Source organism: Tamandua tetradactyla, chromosome 3 (assembly GCF_023851605.1).
Source record: "Tamandua tetradactyla isolate mTamTet1 chromosome 3, mTamTet1.pri, whole genome shotgun sequence".
In the NCBI taxonomy this organism is placed as follows: domain Eukaryota; kingdom Metazoa; phylum Chordata; class Mammalia; order Pilosa; family Myrmecophagidae; genus Tamandua; species Tamandua tetradactyla.
In genome coordinates, this window is record NC_135329.1 from 15,593,338 (window position 1) to 15,610,094 (window position 16,757).

The 16,757-nt window shown below is 36.9% G+C and overlaps 1 protein-coding gene across 4 annotated transcripts; it reads left to right on the plus strand.

Moving 5' to 3' along the window:
- The first annotated feature begins 2,978 nt into the window (after positions 1-2,978).
- IDO1 (indoleamine 2,3-dioxygenase 1) lies at positions 2,979-15,817 on the plus strand. Of its 4 annotated transcripts, none has more exons than XM_077152562.1 (11): positions 3,054-3,167; positions 5,370-5,541; positions 5,722-5,817; positions 5,939-6,058; positions 9,168-9,286; positions 10,216-10,230; positions 11,832-11,931; positions 12,472-12,589; positions 13,610-13,661; positions 14,069-14,217; positions 15,172-15,817. In XM_077152562.1, the coding sequence occupies exons 2-11, from the start codon at positions 5,503-5,505 to the stop codon at positions 15,525-15,527; spliced, it is 1,164 nt and encodes a 387-aa protein (XP_077008677.1). In that variant the 5' UTR covers positions 3,054-3,167; positions 5,370-5,502; the 3' UTR covers positions 15,528-15,817. The 4 variants fall into 4 exon arrangements, with proteins under 4 accessions (XP_077008675.1, XP_077008678.1, XP_077008677.1 ...); XM_077152561.1 differs by having other exon boundaries at positions 5,370-5,480; XM_077152560.1 differs by lacking the exon at positions 5,370-5,541 and having other exon boundaries at positions 2,979-3,167.
- The last annotated feature ends 940 nt before the right edge of the window (positions 15,818-16,757 follow it).

Here is a 16,757-nt window from a genome sequence, read left to right on the forward strand (position 1 = left end):
CCAAGATAGAATCATCTAAAACTTTATTACATACCTTTATTTTGACTCACCTGCATAAAAGTTCAGGCACAAAGAACAAAATATGATAAGACCACCCATACATCTTCTAATACTCAATCTTTTCTTGGAAAGTTTTGGCTTTAAATAGATGTGATTGGCTTCCATAATATATATATATATATATATTATATGGCAGGTTCTGGGAACCTTCATGATACTTTGAATTTATTTTTCATTAGGTGTGGTCCCAGAAATATCAGTTTAATAACTTATTGTTTTAGAATCATATTAGTCACTGTAGTATCATTGCTATGTACTTTCGGTTTCAGTTTTCCTTTGTTTTTTTTATACAGCAAACATATTCTTGTAAAAGTCTATGTTTCAGAAAAAGAGGAGTTTGAGAGAGAGGCAGAGAGAGAACACAATGTAATAGAGAGGAACAGGATGTAAGCTATTCTAAAATGTAGCCAAATCCATATGCTTTTAAAATTCAATTTCTCTCAAGTACTGATAAACTGGATAACAATTCTCCATTTCTTCTAAGACAGTGAACACTAACTCCTTCTCTTTTATTCTCTGGAGATCAAAAGGAAGTATTTGGTTTCTGCTTTTGCTTCAGCTTTATTAATAAGGTTGAGCAATGCCTCTTTGTGATCTGAATGAACCCAAAAACCTTTACCAAATTGCAGTCTTCCTTTGCATATTGAGAGAAACATTTTCAAGCTATCTTAACCTTTGTTTTAACTTTTAATATATTACAGTTCCCAAATGTGCAAAATTGTTCCCTCAACAATTCTTGTTTGTCCAATTCAGGAAAATAAAAGTTACTATGAATGTGGAAGGAGAGAGCAGTCTCATCGTGAGTGCAGATAAAAGGCTTTCTAAGAAAAATTAGAGGTAAAAGTTACTGTCTTTCGGAATTCTTCATGTGCTTCCAATTTTTCTACTTAAAAGTCATTGAACAACTTCAGTGTTTGTGGTGATTTGAAACTGTAGGTACCCCAGAAAAAACATGTTCTTAAATGTAACCCTCTCCTGTGGCTTGTAAGTAGGACCTTTTTTTATTATTATTATTTAGTTTTTTAACATATGATCATTCCATTCTACATTTATAACCAGAATTCACAATATCATCACATAGTTGCATATTCATCATCATGATCATTTCTTGGAACATTTGTATCTATTCAGAAGAAGAAAAAGACAACAGAAAAAGAAATAAAATGAAAACAGAAAAAAAAATTATACGTACCATACCCTCTACCCCTCCCTTTCATTGATCACTAGCATTTCAATCTAAATTTATTTTAACATTTGTTCCCTCTATTATTTATTTTTATTCCATATGTTCTACTTGTCTGTTGACAAGGTAGATAAAAAGAGCATCAGACACGAGGTTTTCACAATCACGCAGTCCCACTGTGAAAGCTATATCATTATTCAATCATCATCAAGAAACAAGGCTACTGGAACACAGCTTACATTTTCAGGTAGATCCCTCCAGCCTCTCCATGACATCTTGACCAACAAGGCGATATCTACTTTATGCGTAAGAATAACCTCCAGGATCACCCCTGGACTCTGTTTGGAATCTCTCAGCCATTGACACCTTGTCTCATTTCACTCTTCCCCCTTTTGATCGAGAAGCTTTTCTCAGTCCCATGATGCTCTCAGCTCATTCCAGAGTTTTTCTCAATCCCTTGATGTTGATTCTCAGCTCATTCTGGGATTTCTGTCCCACGATGCCAGGAAGGTCTGCACCCCTGGGAGTCGTGTCCCACATAGACAGGGGGAGAGTGGTGAGTTTGCTTGTTGTGCTGGCTGGAGAGAGAGGTCACATCTAAGCAACAAAAGAGGTTCTCTTGGGGGTGACTCTTAGGCCTAATTTTAAGTAGGCTTGACCTATCCTTTGTGGGGTTAAGTTTCATATGAACAAACCCCAAGACTGGGGGTTCAGCCTCTAGCTTTGGGTGTCCACACTGCTTGTGAGAATATCAAGAATTCAACTTGGGGAGGTTGAATCTTCCCCCGTTCTCACCATTTCCTGAAGGGGACTTTGCAAATACTTTTTTATTCACTGATCAAATCACTCTGGGATTTATTGGGGCATCACTCTGGACAAACGAACCAAATCTCATGTTAAGTAGGACCTTTTGATGAAGCTGCCTCAGTTAAGATGTGACCTACCTCATTCAGGTCTTAAGCCTCTTACTGCAGTCCTTTATAAACAGTATGAATACAGAGAGTGAGAAAGAAAGGCACTGAAGCAAGAAGCTGGAAACAATGAAACCCTAAAGAAAAGGGCGAGAGCCGCGGACTCCGCCATGTGCCTTGCCATGTGGCAGAGTTACCATGAATCACTGGCAGCTGGTCTTCGGAAAGAAAGCATCACCTTGATTTGGGCATTTCCGTGGCCCTAACTGTGAGCTAATAAATTCCCATTGTTCAGGCTCAACCATTTCCCGTACCTATTTTGAGTAGCCTATGAAACTGAAACTGTGTCTAAGAGGCGGCATCTCAGGCCTGCTGAAATAAGACACTGATATTTTCAAAGAAACGTGGAAACTTAAACAAAAGACATTGACAACGATAACAACTGGGTAATTTGAGAATTTTGCCATGGTCAAAGTCATCAGTTTAATTCCAAGTTCAAAAAGTTGCTTTCAAAAAATGCTCTCTAGTCAGAAGTTTTCATGGGTATTTTTGGTCTGTTCTTCACCTTTGCTTTTCCAGTCAGGCCCTTTCTGGCTTCCCATACGGCAGAAAGCAAATGGTCTTCCTAGTGAGAAAGATTTGATGAAAGCAAATGGTCTTCCTAGTGAGAAAGATTTGATAATGGAATATAAACTTTCAGATCTTCATATGAACAGTAGAGATGCTTTTGTGGTTTTGTTGTTTGCCAAATTACAAATAGGGAAAGTAGAAAATGAAACCATTCCAAAAGTGGAAGTAATTTCTCACTGTCTACATGATATGTTGTAGTCATTGGCCATAGCAACCACTATATAGGAATAGATGCTGTGGAAACTCTCTGAGTCTGAGAAGGACCAGAGAAGTGGACTCCAGCTATGGCCCAATTCAAGGTATCTCCTATGGAAACTTCTTGGAAAATCCATGAAGAATTCCACATAGATGAAGATTTGGGTTTTGCTCTGCTCAATCCACTGGTAAGTGAGACCACCAAAACATGAGCAAAAGTATTTTCTTCTCATTGCTGTCTGGACAAATTAACTTCTCCTGAATAAATGTGGTTCAGTAACTTTTAGGAAACAAGTGGATGAAACAGTGCCAAATTAGTGGTAGGGTTTTGAGTAACTTAGATCTCACCTTAAAAATTTTTTTTTCTAATATATTCTATAAATCTATATATAAGAATAGCTTGTTGAAACTGGATTCCCTTTAAACCAACCCATTTCTCCATTGATTCTTATTTAATGAATGCAAGCAACTGTTATATAACTAACTAAAATGTCAAAATTGTATAATTTGGAAAGGATTAGTGAGAGGTCAAAGTAGACGTATATTTACCTATGCTTAATCTGAGATTTTGTAAAAGTAAAATTCATGTTTAGAAAATGAAAAGCTATTCCAGAGAAAACACCAATTATGATGGAATCAAGTTAATTCTAGGACAGAAATTACCTTACTGTGGAATTGCTTAACTTTTTAGTGAACTGCTTATTTAATCAGTTACTGGCATCTGTATCTTAGCTAATACCAGTGGTTCATTGCCTAATTTAATATGAAACTATGGGTTATTCATCTTTATTTGCTGTTAATACTAATTAGGTTGTGAATTGAGGTAAAATGAGACTTTCATCTACAAAGCAATAAAGTGCTGAGTGAAGTTTAAAAAAAAAAAAAAAAAATTTTTTTTCTGCCTAGAAATTTTCAGAGATGCACTTTCAGTTGAACTGATGCAGAGATGAAGAGTGTAGAGATAAGGAAATTACAGGGAGTATTTTAACTTTGCAAAAGAATTGTACTATCAAAATCATTGATTTAATCAAAATGCATTTTCAGAGGGCTTTTTGAAAAAGCCAAAGATTTAAATGACTCATTAGTCAAAAGGAAACCCCTGTATCAGCTGATATTCTTTAAATTGTACAAAGCATATGTTCCTAATTTAATTAGGTTTCTGAAATGGTGCATTAAACTACTGCTGTGTTGTCTTAATATCACTTGATTATTGAGCATAAGATTCAAATTACATTTGTTACATGTGTGTATGTGTGTGAATATCAGCTACACATAAGTACAAGCTAAGTGGGATAAATATGTGTGTCTTAAGAATTATATTTCCTTAATTTGTCTTTGAAAGAATGCTATGTAAACTAGCTTATCAACATTTCAAATATTAAACACCTAAATAGAGTATTTTTATAGGCAATTTACAAATATTAACTCATTCCATCCTCCCAAACATCTTAAAAGGTGTGTGTATTATTCATCCTCTTTTTCTTGATGAGAAAGAGAAGGCATGCAAAATTTAATTAGCTGAACACAAGATTTGGGGGGATAAGGAGAAAAATTCAGAGCAAACACGAAAGGTGGCTCTTCTCTTGAGGGTGATGCCTGAATTTCATTGCCATCGATCTGCTGACATGGTTAACGCTGGCTAATTACATGCCAAAGTCCAAAAGGTTTGATTTTACATGAAAGTTTTCTTCTTGTTTCATAGTTTACTTGTAGTATCAACTCTGTTTCAAAGCTTAAGACTTACCCGTGTGGATTTGAGTTAATCTCTCCGTCTGTACTCAGGCCCCACAACCAGTATTGAGAACCCAGGGGCATACCAGGGAGCAGCTTGAAGGAAAGCAGTGGGACAGGGTGTGGAGGGAGTTGTTTGGGGAGCTGTATCTCACTTCAGAGAGTTTGCTAGGTCTTTTTTGTTTGTTTCCCCTTGAGAGTTAATCATATATACGATCGGATCTTGACAGACACTTTTATTTAGATTTCACTTGCATTTACTGGGTAAAAGATAAGCCGATAATGGAACCAAAAGGAGACAATCAGCAGGTATAGCTACAGCTTCCCCTGTATGTCCTGAGCTGTGTCTCGTGGGAACTACAGAGCACAGTGCAACCCTTCCCCTCCGGTGGAAGGGGAGTACAAACACCATGGCTTGTGATAGTTGGCAACACGTATGTTTGAATTCCAACAAACTATATATGCCCCAAAGTTACATAAACTGAGCCTGAGTTTCCCTGTTTGTGACATTAGGAATTTCCCTATTTGTGACATGAAAATGTCTTTTTAGAATTAAATAAGAACTATATATATATATATATATACATATATGAACTCATTGAGCAAATTGCCTAGTCCATGACCAGCATTCAATAACCTCATTTTTCTTCCATTCAAAGAGCCTAAAATGTAGCCGAGAAGAATAAAATGCAGATAAATAGCATATGAAAAAGCATGATGTGATGGCTAGAAAATGGTGCAATCACGACGATTTCAGTGGGATTTCTGAGGTGAAATTTGCAAAAGAGACCGATGAGAGTGTGTGAATACACCCGGGAGCGTATTTCTTGTGTAAGGGCTGGCGACACGGGGGTTGGCCTGGCTAGCGGGATGGACATATGTTGGGGCTGCACTGCATTGAATGCATTGAGAGGCAGGCAGGCTATCCGTGGGAAGCCAATCTTACTTTACAATAACTTCGGCTAATATATAAAAAGCCCTTTTTCTTTCTTTCTTTCTTTTTTTTTCAAGGAGGAGTTGCCTACTAAGTACGCTGGCTGGATGGTTATTGCTCGAAATCTGCCTGACCTGATCAAGATGGGCCGGTTACGCACAGAAGTTGAAAAGGTTGACTGAAGCGTTACCCTCGCCTTCCTCTTGAATGGCTTCTCAACAGCATTCGTAACATGGTTTTGAAACCCAAAACTCCCTCCCATTTATTGAAGTCAATCTGTCCATCTGTCCGCAGTTGCCAGAGCTCAGCATTGAGGACCTCTGCGGACACAGATCGCAGCGCCTTGCACATCTGGTCCTGGGGTACATCACCATGGCCTACGTGTGGAACCAGGGTGACCGAGATGTCCGTAAGGTCTGGGGATTTTCTAATGCTTCTTAGGCTGTAGCACAGACGTCCTGATTTATATTTAACATAAAAGCATCCAAAAGTATTCTAACTGCATTTTGGCAAAGTTCAGATCACAGAAAAAACAAAGGAAACACAACAGCCATGAGCTGACATAAGATGTCAACTGTTATGACTATTGTATTTTCAGTCTTTCACTGTTTTATGGCATAGTTGCTCTGTCCTGCACATATTCATATACACCCTGCCTCTTCCACTTATTGTGATCAGTTTTTAGTCACTCGGCAACCTTCTTAAGTGAAGTGGCTCTATATTTTTTCATTGTGTTCCTGAACCATAGTTTACTTACTTGATTCTCTATCGATGATACTTGTTTTTAATATTTTCTGTTGTAAATAACACTCTAGTAAATATCTTTGAATATGAAATATTTCTCTCTATGTCTGATTTTTAGGGAGGTCTGAATATTTTATGACTTTTCTTATTCAGTGCCAAAGTGCTATCTTACACCTGTCAATGTAGAAGAATGTACTGATCTCATTGTACTCTCATCAGCATTATACAACCTAAGATTTAAAAAATACCATCTTAGTATGTAATTGTATGTTAGTCAAAGTCATAATTTGGCATACAGGTAGCATCTATGAATACATAGCCGCTGCAAATTAATCCTTGATCACAATTTCACTCAAGTCCAACCGAAATATTTCTCCAGTCACCTCTTCCTAGGAATTGATATAGGATGGGTGAATGGAGAAGGTCAAATAATATGTATAAATCATACCTCTGTATTCTCTACTCAGCAGTGCAACTAAAGTCTGTGTCTTCTCGGTCCACGTAGGGTTGCCACATTTAGAAAGTAACAACATAGGAGGCCCAGTTAAATTTGAATTTTAGAAAAACAACTAATACTTTTTAGTATATGTTTGCCCACGCAATATGCAATAGGCATTCTCTATTTTATTTGGCAACCCTCATCCCATGAATGCAATACATACTGAAATGCCTAATCTTTAAACTACAAAGGGATAACATAGATTCCGAAAGCACCTCGTCCTTTAGCGAAAGTTTATTTCTCTGTTGATAAAGGTAATTGATATTTTATCTAGGTATTTTTCTTTCTGCACCCTGTTTAAATATAGATTAATACACAGAGTCCACCTATTGATGAGTCATCTCCTGATATGTAGAGAAGAGGAAGGAAGCACTCAACATAATCACTGGAACACCTTGTACTTCTTCCTCCTCAAACTTCCCTTGTCCAGGGCAATAAGCTAGATTCTGGGATGACATGAAAAAGTTCAAACTATTTCTAGTCTTACAATCTAACTTAAAATTCAGCTGAGCCCACAGTCTCACTAAACTTTCTAGAATTTAAAAGTCTACCTAAGTTATGTAGTGATTGCATATTAAAAGAGCATCAATAATGGAAGGCAGCAAATGAGAGAGCATAGAAAACAAGAGTGAGTCCAGAGAATTTCAATAGTAGTTGGAATGACCCTGAAATGCTTCTAGGAGGAAGTGGGACTTGAATAAATTTTCAATAGTAGTTGGTATGATCCTGAAATGCTTCCAGGAGGAAGTGGGACTTGAATTACTTCTTGAAAGATTGTAGAATTTATGTAAAAAGGGAGGAGCAGAACAGAAAGAAGAGAACATTAGCAGAAAATAATAATGATGTGTTTGACCATTCCCTTCCTCCTAAGTCGTATCAAGTTAATGACTGGATTAAAATTAAATTTCTTCTCCTTTTATTCCTCTGATCTTTCCTTTAATTCAAAGAGGGTAAAATGTTTTTGCCTTTGAAACACATGGAAATAATTTGCAAATATTTCAGTTCCCAGAGGCATATGTTCGAGCACAGAAAGTACTTTTCTAAGATGTAACTTCAAATAATGGTCAATGATTTGATTCTCACATCTTATTCTCTTCATTAAACCATTATCACTAGACATATTAAACTAATCTGAAAGCACTTGGGCCATAACTCCTGATATATACACAAAACTGTAGAGAGGGCCACGCACCTCTCTTCTCCCTGCTTAGATATATATATATATATATTCCAGCCACAGGCTACCAATGATAAAGATTACCCTAATTATTACATGGGGCCATCTGCTTATCAATCAAATAATAGATGGAGTCACATAGATGAAGAATAAAATATTAGCTTTATGATATATAGAGCTGTTGGAGAACATGGGTTGACTTCAAACATCAATGGATCCCCCTAAAAATGCACCCCAGTATCAGACCGATTGACTCACCCAGTTCAAAGCAGTGCTAGACAAATACAAGAGTGCCCTGTGGCATCAGAAGTCTTTTACTGAATGACTGAACACAGAGCAAATTTCTATGAGTAGAAGGCTCAGGAAAAGAATTGGGAAGAGAAAGGATCTGAGATGAGATCTCAAGTTTTACTCCCACACTCAATAATTGGATACTTTTCTATACCTCTTCTGAGGAAGGAGGAGTGAAGGAGCTGAGATAAGTCGAGTGTTACCCCAATTGATACATTTTTACATGGGAGCATAAAGCAAGAGGAAAGGGAATTCCCTTTTCTGACACAAGTAAATCTTCAAGGTCAAGCACCAATGTCACTCTGAGGTAAAGCTTTCTATAAAACATTCAAGTGAGAGTTTATTTCTGTACTGTGCTCCAGAAGCAATCTATTCACACTTCTAATGTGTATCATAATCAAAAGTCTTAATTGCAATTGAATTTGAACTTCTTTGAGGCAATTGGCTTTGTCTTTATATCACTAGTAGCTAATTTGATACTTTGCATAGAGCCTTACTTAATAAATTTTCATGGGCGTAGTGGATGAATGAATGAACACAATTGACTTGCAAGGCCGGTTGGAAGTCAAGGGTACAGGCTCTTCTTGCCAGTTATCTCCTTCTCTCTGTGTAGCCAGATTATGTATGTCCATATCAGTGCAACACAATTTAACAATGACCCACATTTAGTTCCGAAATGAAGAAGAGAAAAAACTACATATATTTGGTTTTGAAGTACCATTATATAGAAGAGCTAATATTTTGTCGCCCAGGAAGTGGAAGACTAGGTAAGGCACATCAAAGGTTAATAATAAATATTGTGTTTTAATTAGGTTCTACCAAGAAATATTGCTATTCCTTACTGCAAACTCTCTGAGAAGTTGGGACTACCTCCTATTCTGGTTTATGCAGACTGCGTCTTGGCAAACTGGAAGAAAAAGGACCCCAGTGGGTATGTAAAGTGGATTATAATAGGAGTTGAAAGAGTATATACTGTTTAAATCAAGAAATAGTTAGGTATTAATTTTTGCCAGCACAGCTTTCTTCTCTGAAGTTGAGTCTGGTTTATTTGGCTGCTGCATCTATAACTACAAATGTATTGTGCGTATATGAGAGAGGTATATAATTAAAATATATGAGAGAAATGCACAAATATTAAGTACTCAGTTTGATGAGCTTTGACTATTATACATACATGTATAACCACTACTCCAAACAAGATATAGAATATTTCTATTACCTCAGAAAATTCCTTGTGCCTCTTTCTGGTCAGTTCCCCTCTGTGTCCACACACAAATTCATTCTGATTTATCTCACCAAAAATTTAGTTTTGCTTATTAATGATCATCATATAAATGACATCATAGGGTTTGTACTCTTTTGGTCTGACCACTTTTGATTAATATATTTTTGAGATTCTACAAATTTACGTTTTAGCAACTAGTTTAGTCTTAGAATGAAACCTTCCTCAACAGGAGAGATAGTGATTTCAGGGCTCCCAAAGAGAAGAAATGAAAAGACCTGCTGAGAATTTAAGCCTCTCTTAATCATTTAGTGATAGGATCTTCTGCAATAGAGGAACAAGATAATTCTGGACATAAGAATACCACAGATTGAAATGATTTGATTTAAAAAATATTCTTGTTAGCCACAACAAGTATGTATCATATCCATATAACCTATCTGTGCCCCTTGCGTATTTAATTTTTATTTCACTCATAAAGTCCTCACTTATATATTTGCAATGCCAACTTAAAAAAAACACACATTTATTTGTCTTATGATAGATCTAATAAAAATAATTTGAAATCATTTGATTTTTAAGTTGATTTTCTTTCTCTTCTTCCAATTGACCCATCGCTTCGTGGCTGCTTCCCTAAGACCCATGAGTTACGAGTAAGTACATGATTCTTATTTTATCCAAAGAACTATTGGTCATTTAGAATGAATGTGGGTTTATCAACATCCCTCAAATGGACTTTTTTTAATGGTCAATTAAATTCGGCACATAAGTAACTGAAATAATTATTTACAAAGAAAATAACCCCAGCCTTTGACGATATCTATGTAATGGCATTAGTATGCTTGTTTGATATTATAGGCACACATATAAGTGTAATTAAGATGCTTAGATACAAAATGGTCATATATCTGTGTATCTATGACTTAATGATCTCTATGGTCATAATCATTTAACAGGGTCAATATTAACCATACACAACCTGTTCTTTTTTTTTTTTTTTTTTATCCATTTCTTATTCTGTTTCTGACCTATGAGTTAAGGTTTGACTTCCGAGGTGAACTTAACCACCGTGAGACTCATATCATCCATTGGTCGAAGGCTACCTTCATCAAGTGTGACTAATGGGGAGGAAAGACAATATATGAAAATAATATAGATTGCTATATGACTAAGGAAAGGAGTAAGAAGACAAATACCTGGAGCCTAAACAATAAAACGGCGAAAGGAGGAGGCTCTAAGTGAAGTTATGTATGGCAAATCTTGAAGAGTGAATAGGAATTAGCTAGAAGGCTAGAAGGAATAAGTGTGGTATTCCTAATAGACAGTAGCACAGGTGAAAGCCTCAAGGTGACACAAATCTTATCTCATCATTATAACCACAGAAGATGGCCAGTGTATCTGATAGGTAATGAATGATGAAAAGGGCAGCATGAGAAGAGGATGAAGAAACAGATTTTAAAGGAAAAACAAAAAGTAGGGTTCTGATACCCATGATAAGGCGTTTGAAGAGAACCTTAAGTGAGATGGTATGGAAAGATTCAAAACGGGGATGATATCATCAGCTCGTTTTACAGATGAAAACACTGAGGCAGAGGCAGGTGGAACATCTTGTTCAAGGTCACACAGCAAGTAAGCTGGCAATCTCTGGTCTAAGTAAGTTAGACCAATCTCTGGTCTAACTTCAGAGATTAATTTAACCACCGTAAACTCACAATATGCACACTATGGCCATGTCTGCACCAATGCCAACACAACAACTGAACATAAAAATATGGTCTCACTGTTATTTGAAATTACCATTTGATTTCTTTGTAGAGCAGATGAGTCACTGAGAAATGAAATCAGGCTCACAGATAAAACTATGAATATATTCATTTAGAGAAAAAGACTATCTCTTTAAACTACACCTCATAAATCTCTCTATAAACACTGAGTATCTATCTATGGCTTGTGTGTGTGTGTAAATAGTTAATGGGATAATATAACTAGAAGTAGTCTTGGAGTCACAGGAAGAGAATTGCAGTTCTCAACTTCACCTGCTGTTCATTATGATCTCAGACAACTTATCTATCATAGCTGAATCTTTACATTCCCATCTATGTAAAGGAGTAAAGAGAACCTGCCATACTTATTGTGCAAAGATATTTTGAAAATAAAATAGGATAAATGAAGCTGCTTGAATATTTATAAGGTACTGTACAAATATGTAAGGATATTATGTTAAATTCCTATCTCTCTTCACTAATTTTCCTAGGAACATGGACATCCTGTTCTCCTTTCCTGGTGGGGACTGTGGAAAAGGTTTCTTTCTGGTGTCTCTGTTGGTGGAACTAGCAGCTGCTGCTGCAATCAAAGTATGTCCATCCACTTGATTTTGATATGTCGATTTACTTTAGCAGAGCAATCATTTAATGACTGAAATATATTAAGCATGAATGAATTAACTTACTTCTGACTAAATCCAGCATTTGATCATTTAATTGGGGGTAAAGGATGATCTGATGGAAATAAATATTTATTTATTTTTGTGGCAACTTAAAATATAAATGTCAGAGCTGTATATTTAAAACTGAATTTGAAACCCCAATAAGAAAAAAAAAGTTTTCAATGCATTTAGAATTGAAGCTACACTACTATATTTTGACTATACAAATATAAATATGTAAATAGAAAAAAATCAAGAAAGATCTGTAGAAACTTATCTCTAAATGGTAAGGCAATAAAGACAAATCCAAACTTACACAAATATAAAGAAATTAGCCAAAATGGTCAGAGGGAAAAAGTGGAAAATTCCAAATTTAATTTAAGAATTAAGGTTTGAAAAACTTTTATTCTAGGCTAATGTTAAGAGGTAGGAAATCTTAAGGGTTTGCTTTTTTTTTTTTTTTTTTAAGGAAATTCCTATTATATTCCATGCCATACAACATCAGGACCAGGGTACTTTGCAAAAGGAACTGAAAATAATAGCTCATTGCCTGAAGAAGGCCCGGGAAACATTTGGCCAAATTCACAGTAAGTATTATAGGCAGGACAACAGTCTAGGCTGGCAGTCAGGTATTTTGAGACATTGAGGAAAGGGGAACAAAAGCTGTCATTTAATAAGGGCATTTCCCAGTACATATTCTAACTTAATCATTAACCTTTCCATATGGTAGGTATTATCTCCATTTAATGAGATAAAGGGACTCAATACAGGGAGATATGTAAATGATTATATAGGGATTAAACAGCAAGCCAGGACTATGGAACTCTAAGAGCTTTGCTTCCTCCCTTTGAAAACCTTGGAGAAACTTGCCAAACATGCAGGCGCTATTATTTTGGAAAACGTAGCTGCTGCTTGATAGGAGCTTCTGCTATTTCTGCATTTTTCTTCAAGTCAACTAAGAAACCACATAGAAAAGCCACTGAGCTCAAAAGCAGTCACAAAACTAACAACTAAAAGACAGCAATAACCAAAAAAGTTCATAAACAAGGATTTGTAAAAGGAAATTTACTCTACCTGGCAGCCTTAACAAGTATGCGACTATTTATTCCTGGGCTCTGAGTAATTGCTGATTGGTCCTTGATAAGGAAACTGAATTCCAAATAGAAGCCCGTAGCAAGCTTTGGAGAGGGAGACAGTGATGTGTCCATAGAGCTGCTGGTATTATTTCTATATTGTATTGTTTTGTTTTTTATGTATCTCATTTTATCTGCCATGTCTTTGAGAACAAACAGTAGTGCTAAAGAAATGTTAACAGTTTAATTATTTGGTTTCCTGATGACAAGTAGAGGTGGGTCCAGGCTCCTACACATGCATGAGTTCTGTGTATTGTCATACGACAGACCCTGTTCAGTGGCGACATCTGGTGAGAGAGGACCTCTGGGAGTGGGCAGGTGAATGAGGGCCTGTCCACATGGGCTTTATTATACAGAGGAACTTAACACCTTTCCTGTAGCCTGTGCAGAAATCCAGTGTTGGTTGTTTACAACATCTTGTTTCCTCTTATGCATCTGATGCTGCTTAGCTAAACACACTCCATCTTTTTACAGAATACGTGGACCCGAAAGTATTTTTCAATGTTCTTCGCATCTACTTGTCCGGGTATGTGGTATGCGTGAATTTGCTTTCTTCTAAAAAACCTAATGGAAAGAATATACGCTTTGATGGTGCCTATCATCCATCAGGTTCAGATCACAATTTATATTCTAAAATGCATATTACTTGGACACAGATGCACTGGAGGTGGGGGGCAGAAGACTAGCCATTTTAAAGAGAGTGGAATGATTTGTGCTGGTGGCAGATATAAGGTTCCATTCTGAGAATACTGTTGCCAAATTTGCTCAGTCATTTTTATTTACTATTCTTATACATGAAAATTACTGGGGGGAAGATGGAACGCATGGCCAAAGAATAAGACGTCCATCCCATGTCACTTTCTACTGCAAGATTTTATATACGAAAATTGACAATCAAACCAAAGAGCTATTTTTCTTTCCTTCCTATTCCAGCTGGAAGGGCAACTCCCAATTGCCAGAGGGTCTGCTCTATGAAGGGGTCTGGGACACCCCACAGAAATTTTCAGGGGGCAGTGCAGCACAAAGCAGCATCTTTCAGTGTTTTGATGTCCTGTTAGGCATCCAGCAGAGTGTCGGTGGAGGTGAGTGGAAAATGACAAATAATGGTCATCTGTTAGATAATAGAAAGGTATTTTAATGCTTAAAAAGATGCTATCTCATCTGAACTTATCCAATCCTTTTAGAAGAATCGGTGACACAGGGACTTTATTGCCATCACCCGTTTCAGAGATGAAGAAGCAGAAACCTCAAGAGGGCTAGTGAGTGGCTCTGTCAAATAGCTAGAAAGCAGCACAGCCAGAACTCAAACCCGAGTTCACCACAGGTAGTTAAAAGCATAATTGACTGTGGTGTGAGCCAATATCACCGAAAACGTAAGAACAGATTCAAAAAGGAAGCCAACTGCACTTGAGTGAGACAGGAGTGTGGGTAGATGGAGAGGTAGAGACTTCAGTGACAAGGACAGCACCTGTGCCAAAGTGTAAAGATGGGCTGCATTCATTACTTTCCCTTTGGGGGCTATAGCAAGGGGAGGGGAAGAAAGGCCAGGAAGAGCTTCTTTTACCTTTCTCTATTTCCCTAAACTTCTGTTTAATAGTAAAAAAGGAAAAGCATTGCCTTGGGAGAAATTCTTTTTCTTAGCTCAATCACTTATTTGAACACGATCTCTTAAACCTGGTTGGACTCATTGTAATGATCTAGTCATCTGCAGATTATATATAGGCTGCCTATAACATGGGCTTCTTAGAAGGATCAAATATGGTGAGAAGGTAAGAAAAAGCCACAAAGCAAAATCTTTGTTATGAAACAATGAGTTCAGCTAATCTTGTTTGCAGAATTAATAATGTTTTATAAGAACCATCGCGATGGTTCTTATAAAACATACTCACAGATGTTTTGCCTTCAAATCAGATGGTTGTAACCTCACTGTCTCCTGTCGTGGTTTTCAATACCCCCCGCCCCGCCCCCGGCCTACTCCTCTGGATGGGAGAACGGGTTAGTCTTCCAACTAGCTCCTATTTCTCTTGTTCTTTTAGAATATGCTTTTGGGTTCCTCCACGAAATGAGGACGTATATGCCACCAGCTCACCAGGCCTTTCTTCAGTCAATAGAGTCAGGCCCATCAGTCCGCAAGTTTGTCATTTCCAAAGGTGATGCTGGCCTGAAGGCAGCTTATAATAAGTGTGTGGAAGCCATGGTCTCCTTGAGAAGTTACCATCTGCAGATCGTGACGAAGTACATTGTGATTCCTGCATGGCAGCGGCAAAAGGAAAATCAATCACCTGAAGAGTCATCAGAAGCAGGAAATAAAGGAACTGGAGGTACCGATGTCATGGATTTTCTGAAGACTGTAAGAAACACGACGAGGAAATTCATTTTGAAGGATGGTTAATGTAATCTAAGCACAGGCTCATTTTGTCAAGGTGCAGACATCAGTACACATTCCTATCACTGCTCTTTATTCCAGACCCGTGAATTAATAAAATGCAATGATTTGTAAATAACACAGTATAAAAAATAAGCAACCTGAATTTTTTTTTTATATGTGTGGATTCCTTCTACAAATCAGCAAAAGAACGTTAGATGGAAAGAGTGCTTAAAAATAATAACAGATTTAGGATTATAATGAACATATTAAAATATAATCATTAATTAAATAAATAAAAGTGATATAACACAGAATATGTAAAATGTGCTTTATTCCAGACTACAATTAAATATTCTTCTGGATGAAATTTACCCCATAATGCCACCTCTGAGGTATCCTTGAACTTTCTTTGTGGTAATACATTCTTTCACAACTATCTGCTTACTTGTCTGAATTCTGATTAGATGATAAGCTTCAGTCTCATTAGGTGATAAGCTTCAGCAACTCTCTATATTTTTACCACACTTATGCATTCCCAGTAGTTAGAAGATAGATAATTAGCTAATATCTATTGAATATACATAAATATAAAATGAGGGGATGTATAGAATAAATCAACCTGGGCTAATAAGAAACAGTCACTCTTTGAAATACAATTTCTCCTGGGAGATGAGGGCTCACAGGTACTCATACTTTTGCTTGAATTTATTTAATAATGGAATCCTAGAGAGTTAGGTAAAATATCTTATATAAAAATATCTGAGTCAAACTCTTCATTGTAAAGGTGACAAAGTTGAGGCTCAAAAGGGTGAACTTACTTACTTTGGGCCATGCAATTAGGTACAAATTGGAGAACTTAAAAGTTTTTTGATGATTCATCTTTATTTCACTCTGCTTGGAACAGCAGAAGTTAAGAGAGAAAGGGATTTTTGGAAGGGTGAAGGGAGGAAATAAGATGACTTGGGAAGATCTTATGAAGGATTACATGATCAGCTAGAAATCAGCTATGCAATGAAATAGGAGAAGAGAAAAATGTTGCAATGGTCATATGGTGGTGGGATTAGCAAGTACTTTAAATTTAGGAAAATCACAGCACTGAAGCTTTGGGGACCTCAAGACAGGAGTTTAAGTGAGTACACACAGAGCAGGTCTGGAAATGTAGCCTTACATGCTGGGGAGTCCATGGACATATACGAAGCAGCCATCTCCAAGCCCTTGCCACCACATATCCTCTACCCAGGTCTTCTCTTCTAT

Coding starts and splice junctions, on each gene's coding strand:
- IDO1 (XM_077152560.1), top strand. CDS start 3,069: ATGGCCCAATTCAAGGTATCTCCTATGGAAACTTCTTGGAAAATCCAT. Junction 5,818..5,938: donor TACGCACAGAAGTTGAAAAG/GTTGACTGAAGC, acceptor ATCTGTCCGCAG/TTGCCAGAGCTCAGCATTGA. Junction 13,662..14,068: donor CTTCGCATCTACTTGTCCGG/GTATGTGGTATG, acceptor TTCCTATTCCAG/CTGGAAGGGCAACTCCCAAT.